The 16,761-nt window shown below is 42.6% G+C and overlaps 1 protein-coding gene across 1 annotated transcript; it reads left to right on the top strand.

The window, feature by feature from the left end:
- Positions 1-1,347: 1,347 nt before the first annotated feature.
- On the top strand, positions 1,348-16,038 carry casd1 (CAS1 domain containing 1). The gene is made up of 18 exons (XM_080837337.1): positions 1,348-1,624; positions 3,066-3,162; positions 3,348-3,468; positions 3,682-3,726; positions 3,937-3,999; positions 4,112-4,156; positions 4,263-4,386; positions 4,765-4,979; positions 6,398-6,829; positions 8,381-8,470; positions 8,769-8,888; positions 9,424-9,580; positions 9,685-9,764; positions 9,886-9,987; positions 10,954-11,094; positions 12,198-12,275; positions 12,426-12,518; positions 13,301-16,038. The coding sequence occupies exons 1-18, from the start codon at positions 1,378-1,380 to the stop codon at positions 13,550-13,552; spliced, it is 2,502 nt and encodes an 833-aa protein (XP_080693463.1). The 5' UTR covers positions 1,348-1,377; the 3' UTR covers positions 13,553-16,038.
- Positions 16,039-16,761: the final 723 nt, after the last annotated feature.

Genomic DNA, 16,761 nt, shown 5'->3' with positions numbered 1-16,761 from the left:
ACGCTTCAGTAACGCCTTGGCAAAGTGCGGAGGCCAAAACAGACTTTTCACAGATAATAATAATCACTCCGCGATGAAAGCGCATTGATGAAAACCGTCCATTCAAAATTCTGACGTTGAAAATGGAACTATTTTTCGTGTTTAAATGTTAATTTGTTGACTGTAGAATTGTTTTATAAAAGCAATACTCGTGGGAGTGGGGTAGGTAAGGGATAATCTCACTCCCACTCGTGCTATATTGCTTAATCATTCCACATCTTCCAGCATCAAAACAGGAAATAAGTGATAAAGTAGTTAAGCCCGCCTGTTGCTTGATCTGATTGGCTGCCTGGGCCGAGTGTGACATTGATGAGCGGTGCGCTTCCCTGCCTTGCGCTGGAAAGTTGAGAATAGTTCAACTTTTAAGCGCACCTAAAAAACGCTACAAAGACGCGTGGTGGAGAAGGGGCGCACACGCAAAGCGCGCCGTACCATAGGAATCAATGCATTTGCTCGCGTCCCGTTTTTAAAAAACGCGTATGTGTTTTTTAACCCTTTCGTGTGCGCCTTTTATCCGCCGCGCGTCGCCTCTTTTATAGCGTTTTTTAGGTGCGCTTAAAAGTTGAAATATTCTCAACTTTGTTAGCGCAAGGCGCGGAGGGGCACCGCTTATGGGCTCAGATACACATACGCGTCTTTTTTCAGGCAGAAACGCTTCAGTAACGCCTTGGCAAAGTGCGGCGGCCAAAACAGAAGCGGTGCGCGTCCCTGCCTTGCGCTGGAAAGTTGAGAATAGTTCAACTTTTAAGCGCACCTAAAAAAACGCTTCAAAGACGCAACGCATGGTGGATAAGGGGCGCACGCTTTAAACGCGCCGTACCATAGGAATCAATGCATTTGCTCGCGTCCCGTTTTTACAAAAACGCGTATGTGTCACTATCAATGTCAGACTCGGCCCAGGCGGGATGCGCACGCAGCTCCACTTCATACGCGCCTGTCAAAACAGCCCGGTGCACATTGCCAAGATGTTTCTGAAGCCTCTGCGTCTTTAAAAACTTGTTTGCTGTGTTTTGAAACACAACAAAAGAAACGCTTTTGGCGTTTTTCAGCCCTAAGCCACTACACCCACACCTCCCGGAAAAAGAGAGATAGCAGACCCATAGTCTCACCACTGTTTAAATAAACCTTTGGACCTTAATTGGACCTTAAAAGAAACCTCGGTGAATGACATTTCAAATACCAGCTTTCTTACTTATATACTTTTCTGAACTTCAATAAGTTGAAGTAGCCTATTTTCAAGTGATGGAGGAGAAAGAACCTCTCATTGCATCTGAAGAAGTTGACATGGGCGAAGCAGCCACAGCACTAGGAGCAGCATGCGAAATAACAACTCCAGCTATGCACCCAACCACTGAGAGGGACAGCAATAGCGCCTACGCGCCGGTGTGCAGCCCGTTCGAGCACTCCGCCACTGTTGTTCGTCTATCTGCTTGTTGTCATGGAGGAGCCAAGATGGCGGTCCTGGCCTACAGCCTGGGTAAACGAGAAATAAATCAGTATTTTAGCATTAAAAATGCAAAGGTACTCTCGTTTGCCGCAGTCGTTCTTCTTATCGCATTTCACTCAGCATCACGGTACTATGGAGGTAAGTGTGCTGCTCCAATTAGCTATGGTTATTAGGCCAGCTAGCTATCGTCATAGCAAGCTAGCTGCTGCATGCCTGCTAATGTTAAAATGAGCTCACTGTCTGTTAGCAAGCAATCTATCTAGCTTAAAAGCTAAAAAGTCGAGTTTCGGAATCTGGTAGTCCTTGTTTTGCCAAAATTCTGTAGACCAGTGTTTGCTGGAATAATACCAACAGTAAATAGATGACTGACATAATTTCCTGACTTGCCATTTTATGTTTATCCAACTACATTTGCCACCTAGCAAACAAGCCGTGTGTAGCAGAATACTGCAGGTGGATTTCGGTCGTCACCCTTGTTTACATTCTTCACGCTGTTGAGTCGCTAATGTTAGCACAAATTCTTAAACTGGCTATGCAGTTTGCTAACTGCTAACTAACGTTAACGGTCATCATCGCTACTGTCACCGACAACCTCCATAACATTAAATAGTTACATTACATGCATTTTCGTGTAACGTTATTTTTAAAGCCGATTTTTCAGCACAGCAGCGTAATCTGTCTGAGGCAGCTAGCTGTCGTTCATTTACCCAGCAGTTTAATGCTAGGCAGTAGTAGGTAAACCAGCTAACATTACGTTTTAAGGAAAGGGGAATGGTTAATGTTTACATTCCGTTAAACCTTTGGGTATGTGCAAGGATGTAACCACTCAGAAATTGAAATGTGCCACACCGCCATCGATCAGCTAGCACGCTGCATAACTGCAACAGTACAACTTCATGACAGTCAAAGTGTTCCATTAGCGAAGCTATATTGGAACATGTAGCTAGGTTAGAGTACTGTGTCGTGAACTGGTTCAAAACTGTTGAAATCGCCGTTGCAGTGTCGGTGTTTCAGGAAAGGTAGTTGTGTTGTGCACATTACAGGCAGGGACTGCGATTCTAATATGCATTTTTTTTGTCAAATTATGCAAAATTCTTCTCTAGCTGTCTGTTCAGTGTCTGCACTCAAAACAACTTAATACACAGTCCTGACTCTGTAAATGGGAAACAACCTAGTGCTCGGACCGAACCACAAACAATCCTAACCAATTAATACGGTGCTTTAGAAGCACAGGCGTGAGGGTTGCAGTTTGATTGAATGTTGAGCTTAGATATCAACAACTTTTCGCAAAAGCTAATATTGGACTATATCTTTAACTGTGATGATTGTGAAGTTGGGCTGCCTGTAGCTGAAATTGAGTTTTGTCAATCATAATTACCAAGGGATATTTGATGACGTTGGTTGGCAAATTCATCAGCCAATATTTATTTAGTACAGACGATGCCAGGGAGAACGAGTCCAGTAGTTCTTATGGGTTCTCTTAAGGCCCTTGTTTTGTGTTCCAACCTGCCCTACACACAGAGGAAATACATATTAGGGTGTTATCTAGCTAATTTAATATCTGTGGGTCCCTCCGAAGGTGGAGACACATGCGAATGGCTGCTGTCCAGCGGACGTTTTTTGGGGGAGAATGTGTGGCAGCCTTATGGCTGTATGATGCACAAGTATAAAAGCACGTAAGTCAGTCGCAGACCATCATTCTGTATGTGTATGTGTGTCTCTCCTTAATTGCCTATTCCTAAACTGTTAATTATGAATTCCAGTAGTCCTTTTTGAAAGAGCGTTTCTCAATATCCTCTTATGCAGTACATTCACTTATTGACCCTTGTTTCAGGTTCATTCACCATGTTTTGTCTTGCAGGGAAGCAAAGTCTTGCCTCAGCCACAAGAGAGTAGCATTTATTGGTGACTCCAGAATTCGGCAACTGTTTCATTCTTATATCAAAATTATTGACCCTGAGCACAGAGAAGATGGAATCAAGGTTGGTCCTTACTGTATTTACGTGTTCATAATTTATTTTTATTATTTTATTAGTATTATTAGAATCAATTGGATTTCTTTGATCTTTGAATGTGGAAAGTGAACATCTGCAGTCATCTTTCACAGGGTTTTGAAATCTAAACTATGCATAGTACATTTGCCATAACATTTTGCATATGAAGAGAAATTCCTGATTCCTCTCTCTTCTCACTAGCATGAAAATATCCCTTTCGAAGATCGGGCTTCCTCTCTCAAAGTGGTGAGCTCTTTGACATACTTTGTGCTTGTATTTGCATAATGACCTTCAAATTTGTTTACATAGAAGACGTGTCTTGTAATTGCTTTTTAGTCTACTTTTCAACTTGGTTTTGAGTATTTGTGGAACTTTGTAACAAGCCTACAAAAAGGAAAAGATAGGAAAGTAAAAATAGCCTGAAGATATGTAACTGTTTCCTGTGCTTGATTATAGGATTTCTTATGGTACACAGAAGTGAACAACTCCCTGAAGGAACATCTAAAACTATGGGTAGAGGTGTGGACGACATTATAATAATGCTTAATTCACTATATGTATTGTATGTGTGTATGACACAGCTAGGGACAGTCTATTCAACTAAATTCAACCTTTTTTTTTTCTTTTGCAGAATATGTCTGCAAAACCAGACGTCATCTTAATTGGTGTCGCAACGGTGAGTGCAAGATTTTGGTCTCGATTTGGCCTGCGTCTTATTTTGGCACGTTGTACTGGGCTCTAATATGCGATCATCCTGACCAACATGTGGTCTCTCTGTGTAGTGGTCCATCAAACTCCACGGTGGAAGCAGCGAGACTGTGCTCCAGTACAGAGCCAACATCACGCTCATAGCGCCATTGCTGGAGGCCCTAGCTGAGGACAGCGAGGTCTACTGGGTTTTACAAGGTGAGGCTCGGGGCCTATCTATCCCCTTGTTATTTGTGCATGGATGCAGCGTCCTATATAAAGCAATATGGTCCTCCCCTGTCCCTTCTGTCAGAGTGCTGTTTTAACGGAATTACGTAGGTTCCCCCCAATCCTTTTCTCTTAAACTACCATTTCATTGCTTCCTGTAATTTAGATTCTGGGAATTGCTGTTATGATGATGTCTCTCTCAGTTGAGTTAGTGTTGCTTAAGATTGACTTGTGGTTAGATTGCACACATAGGTGTGAAATGTATCTGTACCTCCATCCAGTTGTGTTGTAACATCTTCAATGAGGTGGCATTAAAAATAAATAAAAAATGTTTTGTTTGTTTATATTATGTTTTATGTTTTGCGCCAGATCCTGTCCATGAGGAGCTGCTGAGTGAGAGCCAGAAGATGATCACTAACGAGGTGATAGACATGTACAACGAGGCAGCCGTGAGCGCCCTCAACAGCAGCAAGAAGAACGCCAAGGCCAGAGTCCGATTCTTGGAGGCCACACGACAGGCAGCCATGGAAACCATTGCTCAGTCCGACGATGGCCTGCACCTGCCTGAGGGCACCAGAAATGTGGTTAGTATTCCATCTATAAGAGCTCTTTTCTATGATTTAAAGAGTAAAGCCAAGGGAAATCCTGGAAACGGGAGGATTCCTAGTCATGTAGTTTACTTTGGTATTGGTATGGAGTTCAGCTAAATTACAGCATATTCACCCAAGAGCATCTTTTTGATGTTGGTAATGCTAGTGCCACGTCGTGCCAGATGAGTTGTAAGGATATACACATACACTCCCTCACATACTCTCTCTCTCGCACACACTCTCTCTCGCACACACTCTCTCGCACACACTGCCTGGCACATACTCTCTCTCTCTCACACACTCTCTCAAATACTCACTCACACACACACACACACACACACACACTGTAAGAAATGAAGGAAGTTTCTTTGTTTCTGATGCAGCAATCTTTATTCCAGTAATGTGCAGTGACGAAGCAGCCTTACTCCGGATTCAGCGGTGTAGTACTGAATAACAAGCATTCACAATTCTAGGCATATATACTGTTTTAAGACCACTCTAATGTAAATGAGCTAGGCTTGTAATGCAAACAGGTCTGGCAACCTTTTGTTGTGGTATATGATAATCTGGTTTCTCTGTCTGAGATGGTTCTCAATGGCCTCCCCCATTCCCATACTATGATTAATTGCAGTCACTCACACCTCAGTTTGCTTCCTGACCCCAGGTGTCTGAGGAAATCCAGTGTGGGGACTTTTCCTTTCTGACCATGATAAGATAACCATTTTGGGTATTCCGCTGGTGGTCACAACAGCTGCTTGATCATGAATCTTACACACACACACACACACACACACACACACACTCTTTCACATCTCACACAAACACACACACACATACACACACACACACACACTCTTTCACATCTCACACATACACACACACACACACACACACACTCTTCACATCTCACACACACACACACACACACACACACACACTCTTTCAAACCTCTCTCACACACACACACACACACACACACACACACACACACACACACACACACACTCTTTCACATCTCACACATACACACACACACACACACACACTCTTCACATCTCACACATACACACACACACACACACACACACACACACACTCTTTACATCTCTCTCACACACACACACACACACACACACACACACACTCTTTCAAACCTCTCACACACACACACACACACACACACTCTTCACATCTCACACATACACACACACACACACACACACACACTCTTTACATCTCACACACACACACACACACACACACTCTTTCAAACCTCTCACACACACACACACACACACACACACACTCTTTCACATCTCACACATACACATACACAAACACACACATTCTCAATCTCTCACAGCACATGTGTTCTTCCCTCACCCTGCTCTGTTCCCCATCTTCCCAATCAGGGTGCCATGGTGGTGATGAACGCGGTCTGCAACAAAGTGCTGCAGCCCATCGATGGCTCCTGCTGCCAGGCCCTCCCTGCCCCTAGTGCCCTTCAGAAATTGACAGCCGGGGCCTTCCTGGTCTGCATGGTTGGCTTCCTGGTGCTCCACGTCCTGGGCCACCGGCGCCAGCGCAAGACCCGTCCACCGGTCCTCCCCGACGTGGAGAGCGGGGAGGAAAAGAAGAAACCAAACTCGGTGGTGGTGTCCCTCAACTCCAGGGGTCCGCTACTGGCCGTGTGCAAGATGGGCCTGATCATGGGCTACTTCTACCTGTGTGACCGCGGCGACGTCTTCATGAAGGAACAGAAGTTCTACACACACTCCTCCTTCTTCATCCCCCTCATCTACATGTTTGTGCTTGGGATCTTCTACAACGAGAACAGCAAGGAGGTAGAGAAGATTGCTCAATGTCTGCTAAAGCTCTTCTTTGCATATATATTCACTGTAAAGACTGTATCAAATACGGTCTCTAGTCTTTACATCTACAGTACTGTGCAAAAGTTTTAGGCAGGTGTGAAAAAATGCTGTAAACTAAGAATGCTTTCAAAAATGGAAGTGTTAACAGTTTATTTTCATCAATTCTTCATAAATTAACAAAATGCAGTGAAGGAACAGAAGAAAATTCTAAATTAAATCAATATTTGGTGTGACCACCCTTTGCCTTCAAAATAGCATCAATTCTTCCAGATACACTTGCGCAGTTTTTGAAGGAACACGGCTGGTAAATTGTTCCAAACATCTTAGAGAACTAACCACAGATCTTCTGTGGATGTAGGCTTCCTAAAATTCTTCTGTCTCTTCATGTAAACCCAGACAGACTCGATGATGTAGAGATTAGGGCTCTGTGGGGGTCATACCATCACTTGCAGGACTTTCTGTTCTTCTTTAAGCTGAAGATAGTTGTTAATGACATTGGCTGTATGTTTGGGGTTATGTTCCTGCTGCAGAATACATTTGGTGCCAATCATACGCCTCCCTGATGGTATTGCATGATGAATTTGTATCTGCCTGTATTTCTCAGCATTGAGGACACCATTCATCCTGACCAAATCTCCAACTCCACTTGCAGAAATGCAGCCCCAAACTGGAAATGAACCTCTACCATGCTTCACTGTTGCCTGCAGACTCTCATTATTGTACCTCTCTCCAGCCTCCAGCGAACAAACTGCCTTCTTCTACAGCCAAATATTTCTAATTTTGACTCATCAGTCCAGAGCACCTTCTGCCATGTTTCTGCACCCTAGTTTCTATGTTTACGTGCTTAGTTCAGTCACTTGGCCTTGTTTCCTTGTCGGGGTAGAGCTTTTTGGCTGCAACTCTTCCATGAAGACCACTTCTGGCCAGACTTCCCCGGACAGTAAATGTCTGTACCTGGGTACCACTGGTTTCTGCCAGTTCTGAGCTGATGCCACTGCTTGAAATCTTCCGATTTCGAAGGTAAATAAGCTTGATGTGTTTTTCATCAGCTGCATTAAGTTTCCTTGGCTGAACACTGCGTCTACGATCCTCAACGTCTTCTTCAAAAGAGCTGGAACTGCACATTTTGAAACCCCTGTCTGCTTTGAAATCTTTGTCTGGGAGAGACCCTGCTGATGCAGTGTAACTACGTTGTGTCTTGTTGCTGTGCTCAGTCTTACCATGTAAATGGATAAAAAATAAACATTTATTGTTTACACTTTTCAAAGCATTCTTAGTTCATAGCATTTTTTCACACCTGCCTAAAACTTTTGCACAGTACTGTACATCTCCAATCTGGAAATGTTTTACATTAATCTATATAGTCTATATGGCTCTAATCTAGTGCCGCTGAGTGTACAAATTAACTGAACATGCTACTTTCACAGCAAATCACAAAGTCAGATTTAAATATCCAAGCATGAATAGTGATAGTTGACATGAGATGTCTTAGCATGTGTTTTTTTGTTTTTATCTGACCTGCAGACAAAATTACTGAACAGAGAGCAGACGGATGAATGGAAGGGCTGGATGCAGCTGGTCATCCTCATCTACCACATCTCAGGAGCGAGTGCAGTGAGTCGTTCACTGTATCTTTATCTATCTATCTATCTATCTATCTATCTATCTATCTATCTGTCTATCTGTCTATCTGTCTATCTATCTATCTATCTATCTGTCTATCTGTCTATCTGTCTATCTGTCTATCTGTCTGTCTGTCTGTCTGTCTGTCTGTCTGTCTGTCTGTCTGTCTGTCTGTCTGTCTGTCTGTCTGTCTGTGTGTCTCTCTCTCTCTCCTGTGTTGCTGCTGTATCTCCCTTCTCTGTTAACACAAGGGATGCACTGTTGATGCCTTCCCCTTGCCTCTCTGCAGTTCCTACCGGTCTACATGCACGTGCGAGTTCTCGTGGCGGCGTACCTTTTTCAGACGGGATATGGCCACTTCTCTTTCTTTTGGCTCAAGGGAGACTTTGGCCTCTACCGAGTGTGCCAGGTAACAGCTGCGAGAGAGAGCACTGACCTTCAGTGCTGCCTTATTGTTTGACACTGTGTAAATGGATTTGTCAATAGTGTGTGAGGGGCCCCATGAAAATTGAACCTGGTTGTGTGCTTACTCAGTGGGTTTGCCTCTGTATACTAGATATGGATCTACGTTGAAGTGACTCTCTAATGACTCTCACTGTTGGCGCTCAGGAAGGGGAGTCTTATTGTGGGTGCTTTGTTACAATTTTTGCTTCAACCATTTTGTAATGTTTGCTTGGAGTGAAAAGATTAACCAATAATGAGTTTTAGATGGGTGACTAGTCCATGTTTAATTCTTAACTTATAATAATACATAACATTTATATAGCCCTTTTCAAAGTTCTCCAAGAACTTTTTCTGTTGGGCTACTTTCTCATGTGATGCCCTGGTGTGGCTTCAAGTGAACAGATGGCAGATATAGATTATTATTATTATTTGTATTATTATTATCTAGCCTGAGGATAACTGAAATGACCACGTTGATCCTTATCTGCGTCTTTCCCTAGGTGCTGTTTCGGCTCAACTTCCTGGTAGTGGTGCTGTGTTTGGTCATGGACAGACCGTACCAGTTCTACTACTTTGTTCCGCTGGTGACCTTCTGGTTCGCCATCGTCTACGCCACCATGGCTCTCTGGCCCCAGATACTGCAGAAGAAGGCTAACGGTACTGGCTAGGAAATGTTACACTCATGTGCATAAAAGTCTATGTGTAATGTCTGCTTTCTCTGATTACTTATTGCCTTGTCTGTTTGTGTCTGTTGTCCTCAGCTAACGGTATATGGAATCTCGGGATCCTTATGAAGCTACTCTGCTTGCTGCTCTTCATATGTTTTTTTGCATATTCACAGGTAAGTGTCACCCATCCTTATCACATGAAATGTGAGTGACCGATAGGAGGGCTGTGTTGGTGTGTAAAATGTGCCCGGATGTCTGATACCACAAATCTGTTCTGTGTGTCTGTGCTTGCAGGGGCTCTTTGAGAAGGTCTTCTTCGTCTGGCCCATTTCAAAGCTCTTTGAGTTACAAGGAAGCATCCATGAATGGTGGTTCCGTTGGAAGCTTGATAGATTTGTAAGTGCACTATCTGTGTGTGTGTGTGTGCCTTACTTTGAATTGTGGCTCTTAAATATGCTTGTCCCTTGCTGTCTTATATCCATAGTGCCACATTGCTTAACAACCTCAAATGAGTAATGGTGCTATTTGATGGAGATAATTACCAAACACTGTTAATGACTTTAGAATATATGAATCAAGTGCCTTGTTTTAATAATTACCTCATGCTTTTCTTTTAACAGTAACATGGTTTTCTGTGTTCCTGTGTATATGTGTGACTTTCATTAGCTGGCGCCACTTATTGTTTTCTCGACCCTGAGAAAATACCAGAAACTGGGTCAAGAACCTTGTTTTGACTATGATGTTAAACACTCACAGCGTCAGCATTAGATAAATCTAAGTATATAAACCTTGTGGTTCGTGAGTGAAATTGCTGACCTTTCATCCTTGTGCTGTGAGTGAGCCCGATTGTAATTGTTCTTGTTGAATAAATATACTGATTGATAACTCTGGAGTCCTGAAGTAACTAGGGTGAATTTTCACCGATCATATTAGTTCAACAAGATCAATTGCAATTGGGCTCACTCACAGCACAAGGATGAAAGTGAAGCTAATTAACTCACAAACCACAAGGTTTATATACTTAGATTTATATAATGCTGATGCCGTAAGTGTTTAACATCATAGTCAAAACGAGGTTCTTGACCCAGCTTCTTGTATTTACTCAGGGTCGAAAAAACAATAAGTGACGCCAGTTAATCAAAGTTCCTATATACACAGGAACACAGAAAAGCCATGTTACTGTTAAAAGAAAAGCATATAAGGTAATTATTAAAACAAGGCACTTGATTCATATATTCTAAAGTCATTAACAGTGTTTGGTATTTTCTCCATCAGTATTGACTGCATCTACTGAAGCCAAACTGCTTTTGATTGGTTGTGTGTGTATAAATGGGTGCTTGTGTGTGTTTGTTTACTTCACAGGCTGTGATTCATGGGATGGTGTTTGCCTTCACCTACCTGGCGCTGCAGAAGTGTCAACTCCTCTCCGAGGGCAAAGGGGAGCCTCTGTTCTCCACGCCAGTCTCCAACTGCCTCCTCTTCATATCGGTGGTGTCATTCATGGTGAGAGGGGGAACACAGCAGGGGTTTTTAGGGGCTTTATGAAGTCACACAACTGCGTCCTCTGGACATGACTCCACCCTCAGTCCCACAGGGAGAGGGTGGAGGGGCTGTTAAAGGGGAGGTCTGTGATGCTAATCCCATACATTTTTTTGGTCAAATTCAGCAAATTGCTTCTCGTGGTTTTATAGCTGTCTGTTCAGTGCTAAAAAATAAGACTCTGCTGTTCATACACAATCCTGGGTCTTTAAATGGGAAACAAACATAGTGGCTAAAACCGAGATGTGAATAATCCCAGCCAATCAACACGGAGCATCAGGAGCACAGAAGGGAGGGTTGTAATTTGATTGGCAGTTGAGCTCATATATCAACAACCTTTCACAAAATCGAATCGCTGACATAGTTTTTGTTAATCCCTTTGTGTTCTGTCATTATCGACCCAGCAGTGGGTCTGAAAATCTCCAATGCAGAGTATACTGGAAACTGAATTTACTTATGGAAACACACAACTAATAGGAATAGGTGTCACAGCCTTTGCAACACGATCCTCTGTTCCTGCTCAAGTCCCTGCAGCTACTCCAGTCTGGGTTCCTGTTCCAGAACCATATGCTACCCCAGTCTGTTCATCCTTTCCAGTGTTTAGTATATCCCTCCATGTTTAGTTCATGTGTTAATTGAGTTTCTATTTAAGCCCTGGACTTTTCCTTTGTCTTTGTGTGATATTGTTTGTGACTAGCAAGACACTTTGAGTCTTGTTTTCTTTGCTTTGTTTGCCCGTCGTGGCCTTTTGTTTATTCAAAGTAAAACACGCCGTAAGGTATTTGTTTCCAATACCGTGTTCCAAGTCTCCGTTCGAGTAATAGGAGAGAGCAGAAAACGTTGGAGTAGATGTCATTGATGATTTATACATAAAGACTCTAGTTTATCTTAAGATAAGTAATATGAATCATCGAAGTGCGATATAGTGCAAGCCTCACTTCCACTGGTATGTTAAAAACCTCAGTCTTCATGTTGATTCTGGCCCAGTATCATGTGGAAGCACATAGTGAAGTATCCATCTTTAGCCTGAGCTCAGCGATGCCTGTATGTATGCTTGTATGTTTCAGACCTACTCCATATGGGCCAGTAGCTGCAAGAACAAAACGGAGTGCAATGAGATGCACCCTTACATCTCTGTTGTGCAGGTAAATCCATTGCATTTGTCAGTATCAGTATACTGCATGGTGTACTGTCTACTGACCTTACTATGTAAACACATTCGTTTCATTTTGACCTAAAGTGAATTTTGGTATACTACCAAAAGACTCATTATCACCAAACTGCTTGTGCTTCAGATCCTGGCGTTCGTGCTTATCCGGAACATTCCTGGCTACGCCCGATCTCTGTACAGCTCATTTTTTGCGTGGTTTGGAAAGATTTCCCTAGAGGTGAGGCACATTCTATTTTCTTGACGTCACAACCTATTCAATTTGCCCTGCTATTTATGGGTGTGGTTTCCTGGGTTGCCGGGTGTGTCTGGTCACTGTATTTGTCAGGATGGGGGTTTGGAAGAATCTACAGAAATGTTATCAAAGGTGATTTGAGATGAACACTGATGTTGACAGATCAGACAAGAAGGGAAACACTATGAATGTTTTATGACAAAAATACCATACCATAAACCTAAAACCAGCCTAACAAGGCTGCAGTAATACTTCTGCTTCATCATGCAGTTTCTACAACTACTGGTGGGTTAGGCTGGAGATCTGACCCCTTCCTTTGCCCATCATCTATGTGGAGGATTCTCAAAATAATCCCTTGCAGTTGGAAAATGCTCAATGTTAATAAATCATAACTGTGACCAGATATTAATTAGTCAAAAGTCTAATGATACACTTTTTTAAGTCAGTGTTCAATGTGGATTGGAAATCCAGGACTCTGCTTGAGGAGATTGTTTAAGACATTGACCCAGAATTTACCACAGCATACGTCACAGGTCAATATATTTAAAAGCAAATTACTTTCGGTTTGCTCAACAAACCTGTTACCCAGCTGATCTTGGTTCAAATAAACACAGCATATATTTTGTCGGAAAACACATAGGCTTCCAAACCACCTTCCAAAATATCATTATACTCGTTAGTTTATCCGTTCAGCATCTCTTTAAAAACGTTACGATTCCCTCAGCCTTTCGTTTAATCACCCTCATCTATCTCTCCTCCTTCCCCAGCTCTTCATCTGCCAGTACCACATCTGGCTGGCAGCCGACACTAAGGGCATCCTGGTCCTTGTGCCCGGCAACCCCTCGCTCAACATCATCGTCAGCACCTTCATCTTCGTGTGCGTGGCTCACGAGATTTCGCTGATCACCAATGACTTGGCGCAGGTGGTGATCCCCAAGGAGAACGGGCCGCTGCTCAAGAGGATGCTTGCCCTGACCGCCTTCCTGGGCGCTCTGCTGCTGCTCTCCAGGGACCACTGAGGAGAAGAAGGAAGAGGGTGGGCCCCGGAGGGGTGTGGATAGGCGCACGGCGTGACGCGGGGAAGAACTGGTTACTTGGAACTGGTTTGCTGGGCGCTGGAGAAGATGGAGGAATGAGGTCGGGTCAGTTGTGAAGGAGGGTTACTTCCAGTTAGACTTGTCGGGAGCGTCGGAGGAAGGACTTAAAAGGCATGGAGGGGAGGAGCTGAGAGCTGTGCCTTCCGGCTGTGCTGCTGTGATTGGTCAGGATCCTTGACTCAATCCTATCGAGTAGAAAGATTTGCAGTCAGCTCCCGTTTTGTGTGAGGGGAGTAATGCTTGCGCTGCGCTAATGAATCAGGCTGAATTGCAGACACAGGCGAGGTTCTCCCAGGTCGTTCCCCTCTGAGCTCTTCAACAGCAGTTTTCAGAAATCTCTTTGATAAGTTTGTTTACAGTCAGCAGATACATAAGCAAATGTCTCGTTGAAGGCCTAGAACCTAGAACGGACCCTAGAATGACTGACACTTTCTAGACGAGAGCGGTTCCTTCTCCGTCCAGTCGAGAACACCATAGCTGTACAGATGATTTAAAATGAAAAAAAAAAAGTTTTGATTTCTGAAAATCTGAATTGATTCTTTTGCCTTTGCACTGACCGGTGCTGTGATGTCATAGCTCTGACATCGCTTTGAATTCGATGTACAGTATTTAATGTTTTAAATTAAGCGTATATTTTATACAGGTGTATATTTGTGTATGTATTTCGATGTTCGTTTTCATTCTCCTCTGGCTTTTTCCTCTCGTTGCTGTGTTTGTGTCCATGACTACTGTATGTGAATGAAGAATTGGCGTATGCATTCATTCTCTCACCTCATAGTAGAGTGACTTTAAAGTCAGTCACGCATTAAATGCAAGGGCAGGACTTACAGGTCATTGGTGAATGTTCCACTGTTACGTGAATCTACCCCAATGAAAGCAGAAGTGCAGCAGTCTTCAGTAGGCTATGTCTTGACTGTTAAGGACTGTTTCCCCACATTTATACATCCAAACGGCAGCAAAAAAAAAAGCAACAACATGATTTAATTTTGTATATCACCAAGTGTTGGTGATTTAACCACTGATAATGAATGCCAATGTTTTGAAAAGCACAGGCTTTTTTTAATGATATTGACATTTTACTGATATTTAATGACATTGTATTGAAGGCTTACTACTGCATATTAGTTCCATTTGCTTGACGCAGTAGCATTTCTCCCAGTGGACACACACACACACACACATACATCTCAGCGGTAGACACTACTGTGTGAATGTTCGACAGGCGCAGTAGCTAAGCGAATGTGTTCTTGTGTGTCTGGAAGCACAGAGCCTACAGGAGTGTCTGATTGATACATAAACACAGGATGAATGCTGGGAGGTGGAGCAACACTTTTCATTTTGTTAAGGTTTGCAGTGTTCTTGCTTTTTAGTCTGTTTACACCTTGATGCTGTGTGATTATGGCTAGACTAAACCACAGTCATGTGAATAGTGCTATCTGTATATGCATTGGTGTGCACTGTCAGTTGTCCACTGATGATATACCAATAGACATATCATCCAGTGGCACCACAATTGGCTTGAGCATTTCACAGCCAGCTCATTTTTATAAAAACAATAACACCTAGTACATAAATTACGTTTACACAGTAATAACAAGAATTACTCAATGTTCAAGAGAAGAATTTAACTTTACTTGTTTTTCAACTAAACCTCCAGCAAAGCATATTGTACAGTGTGTAAATCAAATTTGAAGGCTACTGTTCCCTTAATTAGGGATGTCTTAGAGGATGTGCCATGGCTTTCCTGATGAAAGGGGTTTGTGTATTCTCTTCCTCTGTGACAGGTTACCGTAGCAACAGCTGCTGCACGGCCATTGGCTATATTTTATGCGGGATACATTTATGGGTCCTGTGTTCACTTTCTTTCAGAAAAACAAACAAACAAACAAAATGCTCTATTCTGACAATGCGTATCATTTCGGCATAAGAAGTCTGGCATTTTCTTCCATTGTAGGGAGGCATTTAACCTCTGATAAGGAAACCAAGTGAACTTTTGTTTCACACAGCTAACAAACTGTGTTGTGCTTCTGTTTTCTTTTATGGGCGTTGCAGCTACTCAACAATGGGGCAGCTTCACATTCTCACAAACTCAGTTTGCTTAAATGGAGGTTGATTTCAGTGTACTGTATAAAGGCTATTCTGGGACATGTGGAACATCACGTGATCATGTTCAGAACCTCCTGTGTTTGTTCTGTTGGGTCTCTCTTTTTTTTTTGTATAGTTGGATTGGTATATATTTAAACAAGACAAGCTTTATCCCAGGGCCTTTACAGAGTTTTGTTTTTCTTTGTAAATACATTGGTGGTGTCTTCAAATGTGAAAAAAGATTACCTGTTTTTATTTTCAGAACAATTTGTTTTGATCCTGTTGTACTCTTCATTGTTATTGCCGATAAAGATGTCCTTGGACTTGTCTGGTTGTGTGGTCTTTTTCTACTAGGCACTAAGATGTAGCCTTGGTTTCTGTTACTCTATATATTGCTGGCAAGTTCACTTAAGCCTTTTAATGTATAATTATAACTTTCAGACATCAAAATACAGTTGAGTATCTGTGTCTGAGTTCAGCCTTTTAGTTCAGATGTTGTATTTTGCTTTTCAGCTCATGACTGACCTCTTGAGGTTGCAGGCTCTAAGTACACTGAAACCCACAACTCAGGATCCCACTAGACTAGAGCAGAAATGAGTGGAACACTGAGGATAGTAGTACCTGGATGAACCGAACTCCTTCAATTTATGCCAAAGAGACGTCACATCATGAATAGTCAGTGGGTTGAAAATTTCACCCTGTCCTTGTGTACTGTATGTTCGTTCAAGAATTAAACTGACACTTAATATAAGGATCATAGCCTCTACAAGAGTACATTTGAAAGCGTATGAAAATAGAGCACACACAAGTGTGAGTGTGTGATCAGACAGACTTGCGTTTACACTGAAACAAAGGCCAGTAGACACTTCCTCAGAGCATCTGTTTCCATGACAGAAACGGTCAAAAACATAATTCATCATAACATTAATCATAATATTATCACTAATTTCATTTGCTAACCATGCCTGCCCAGTTCTCAACCAAATAACCACATTTAGTTTTAGGATCCTTGATGTTTCACTGTGCAGTATTGAACTATGCTTACT

The sequence above is a fragment of the Sprattus sprattus genome, assembly GCF_963457725.1.
Source record: "Sprattus sprattus genome assembly, chromosome: 4".
NCBI classification, from domain to species: domain Eukaryota; kingdom Metazoa; phylum Chordata; class Actinopteri; order Clupeiformes; family Clupeidae; genus Sprattus; species Sprattus sprattus.
Note: the sequence above shows the minus strand (reverse complement) of the source record. Positions and strands in the feature narration are given on the sequence as shown.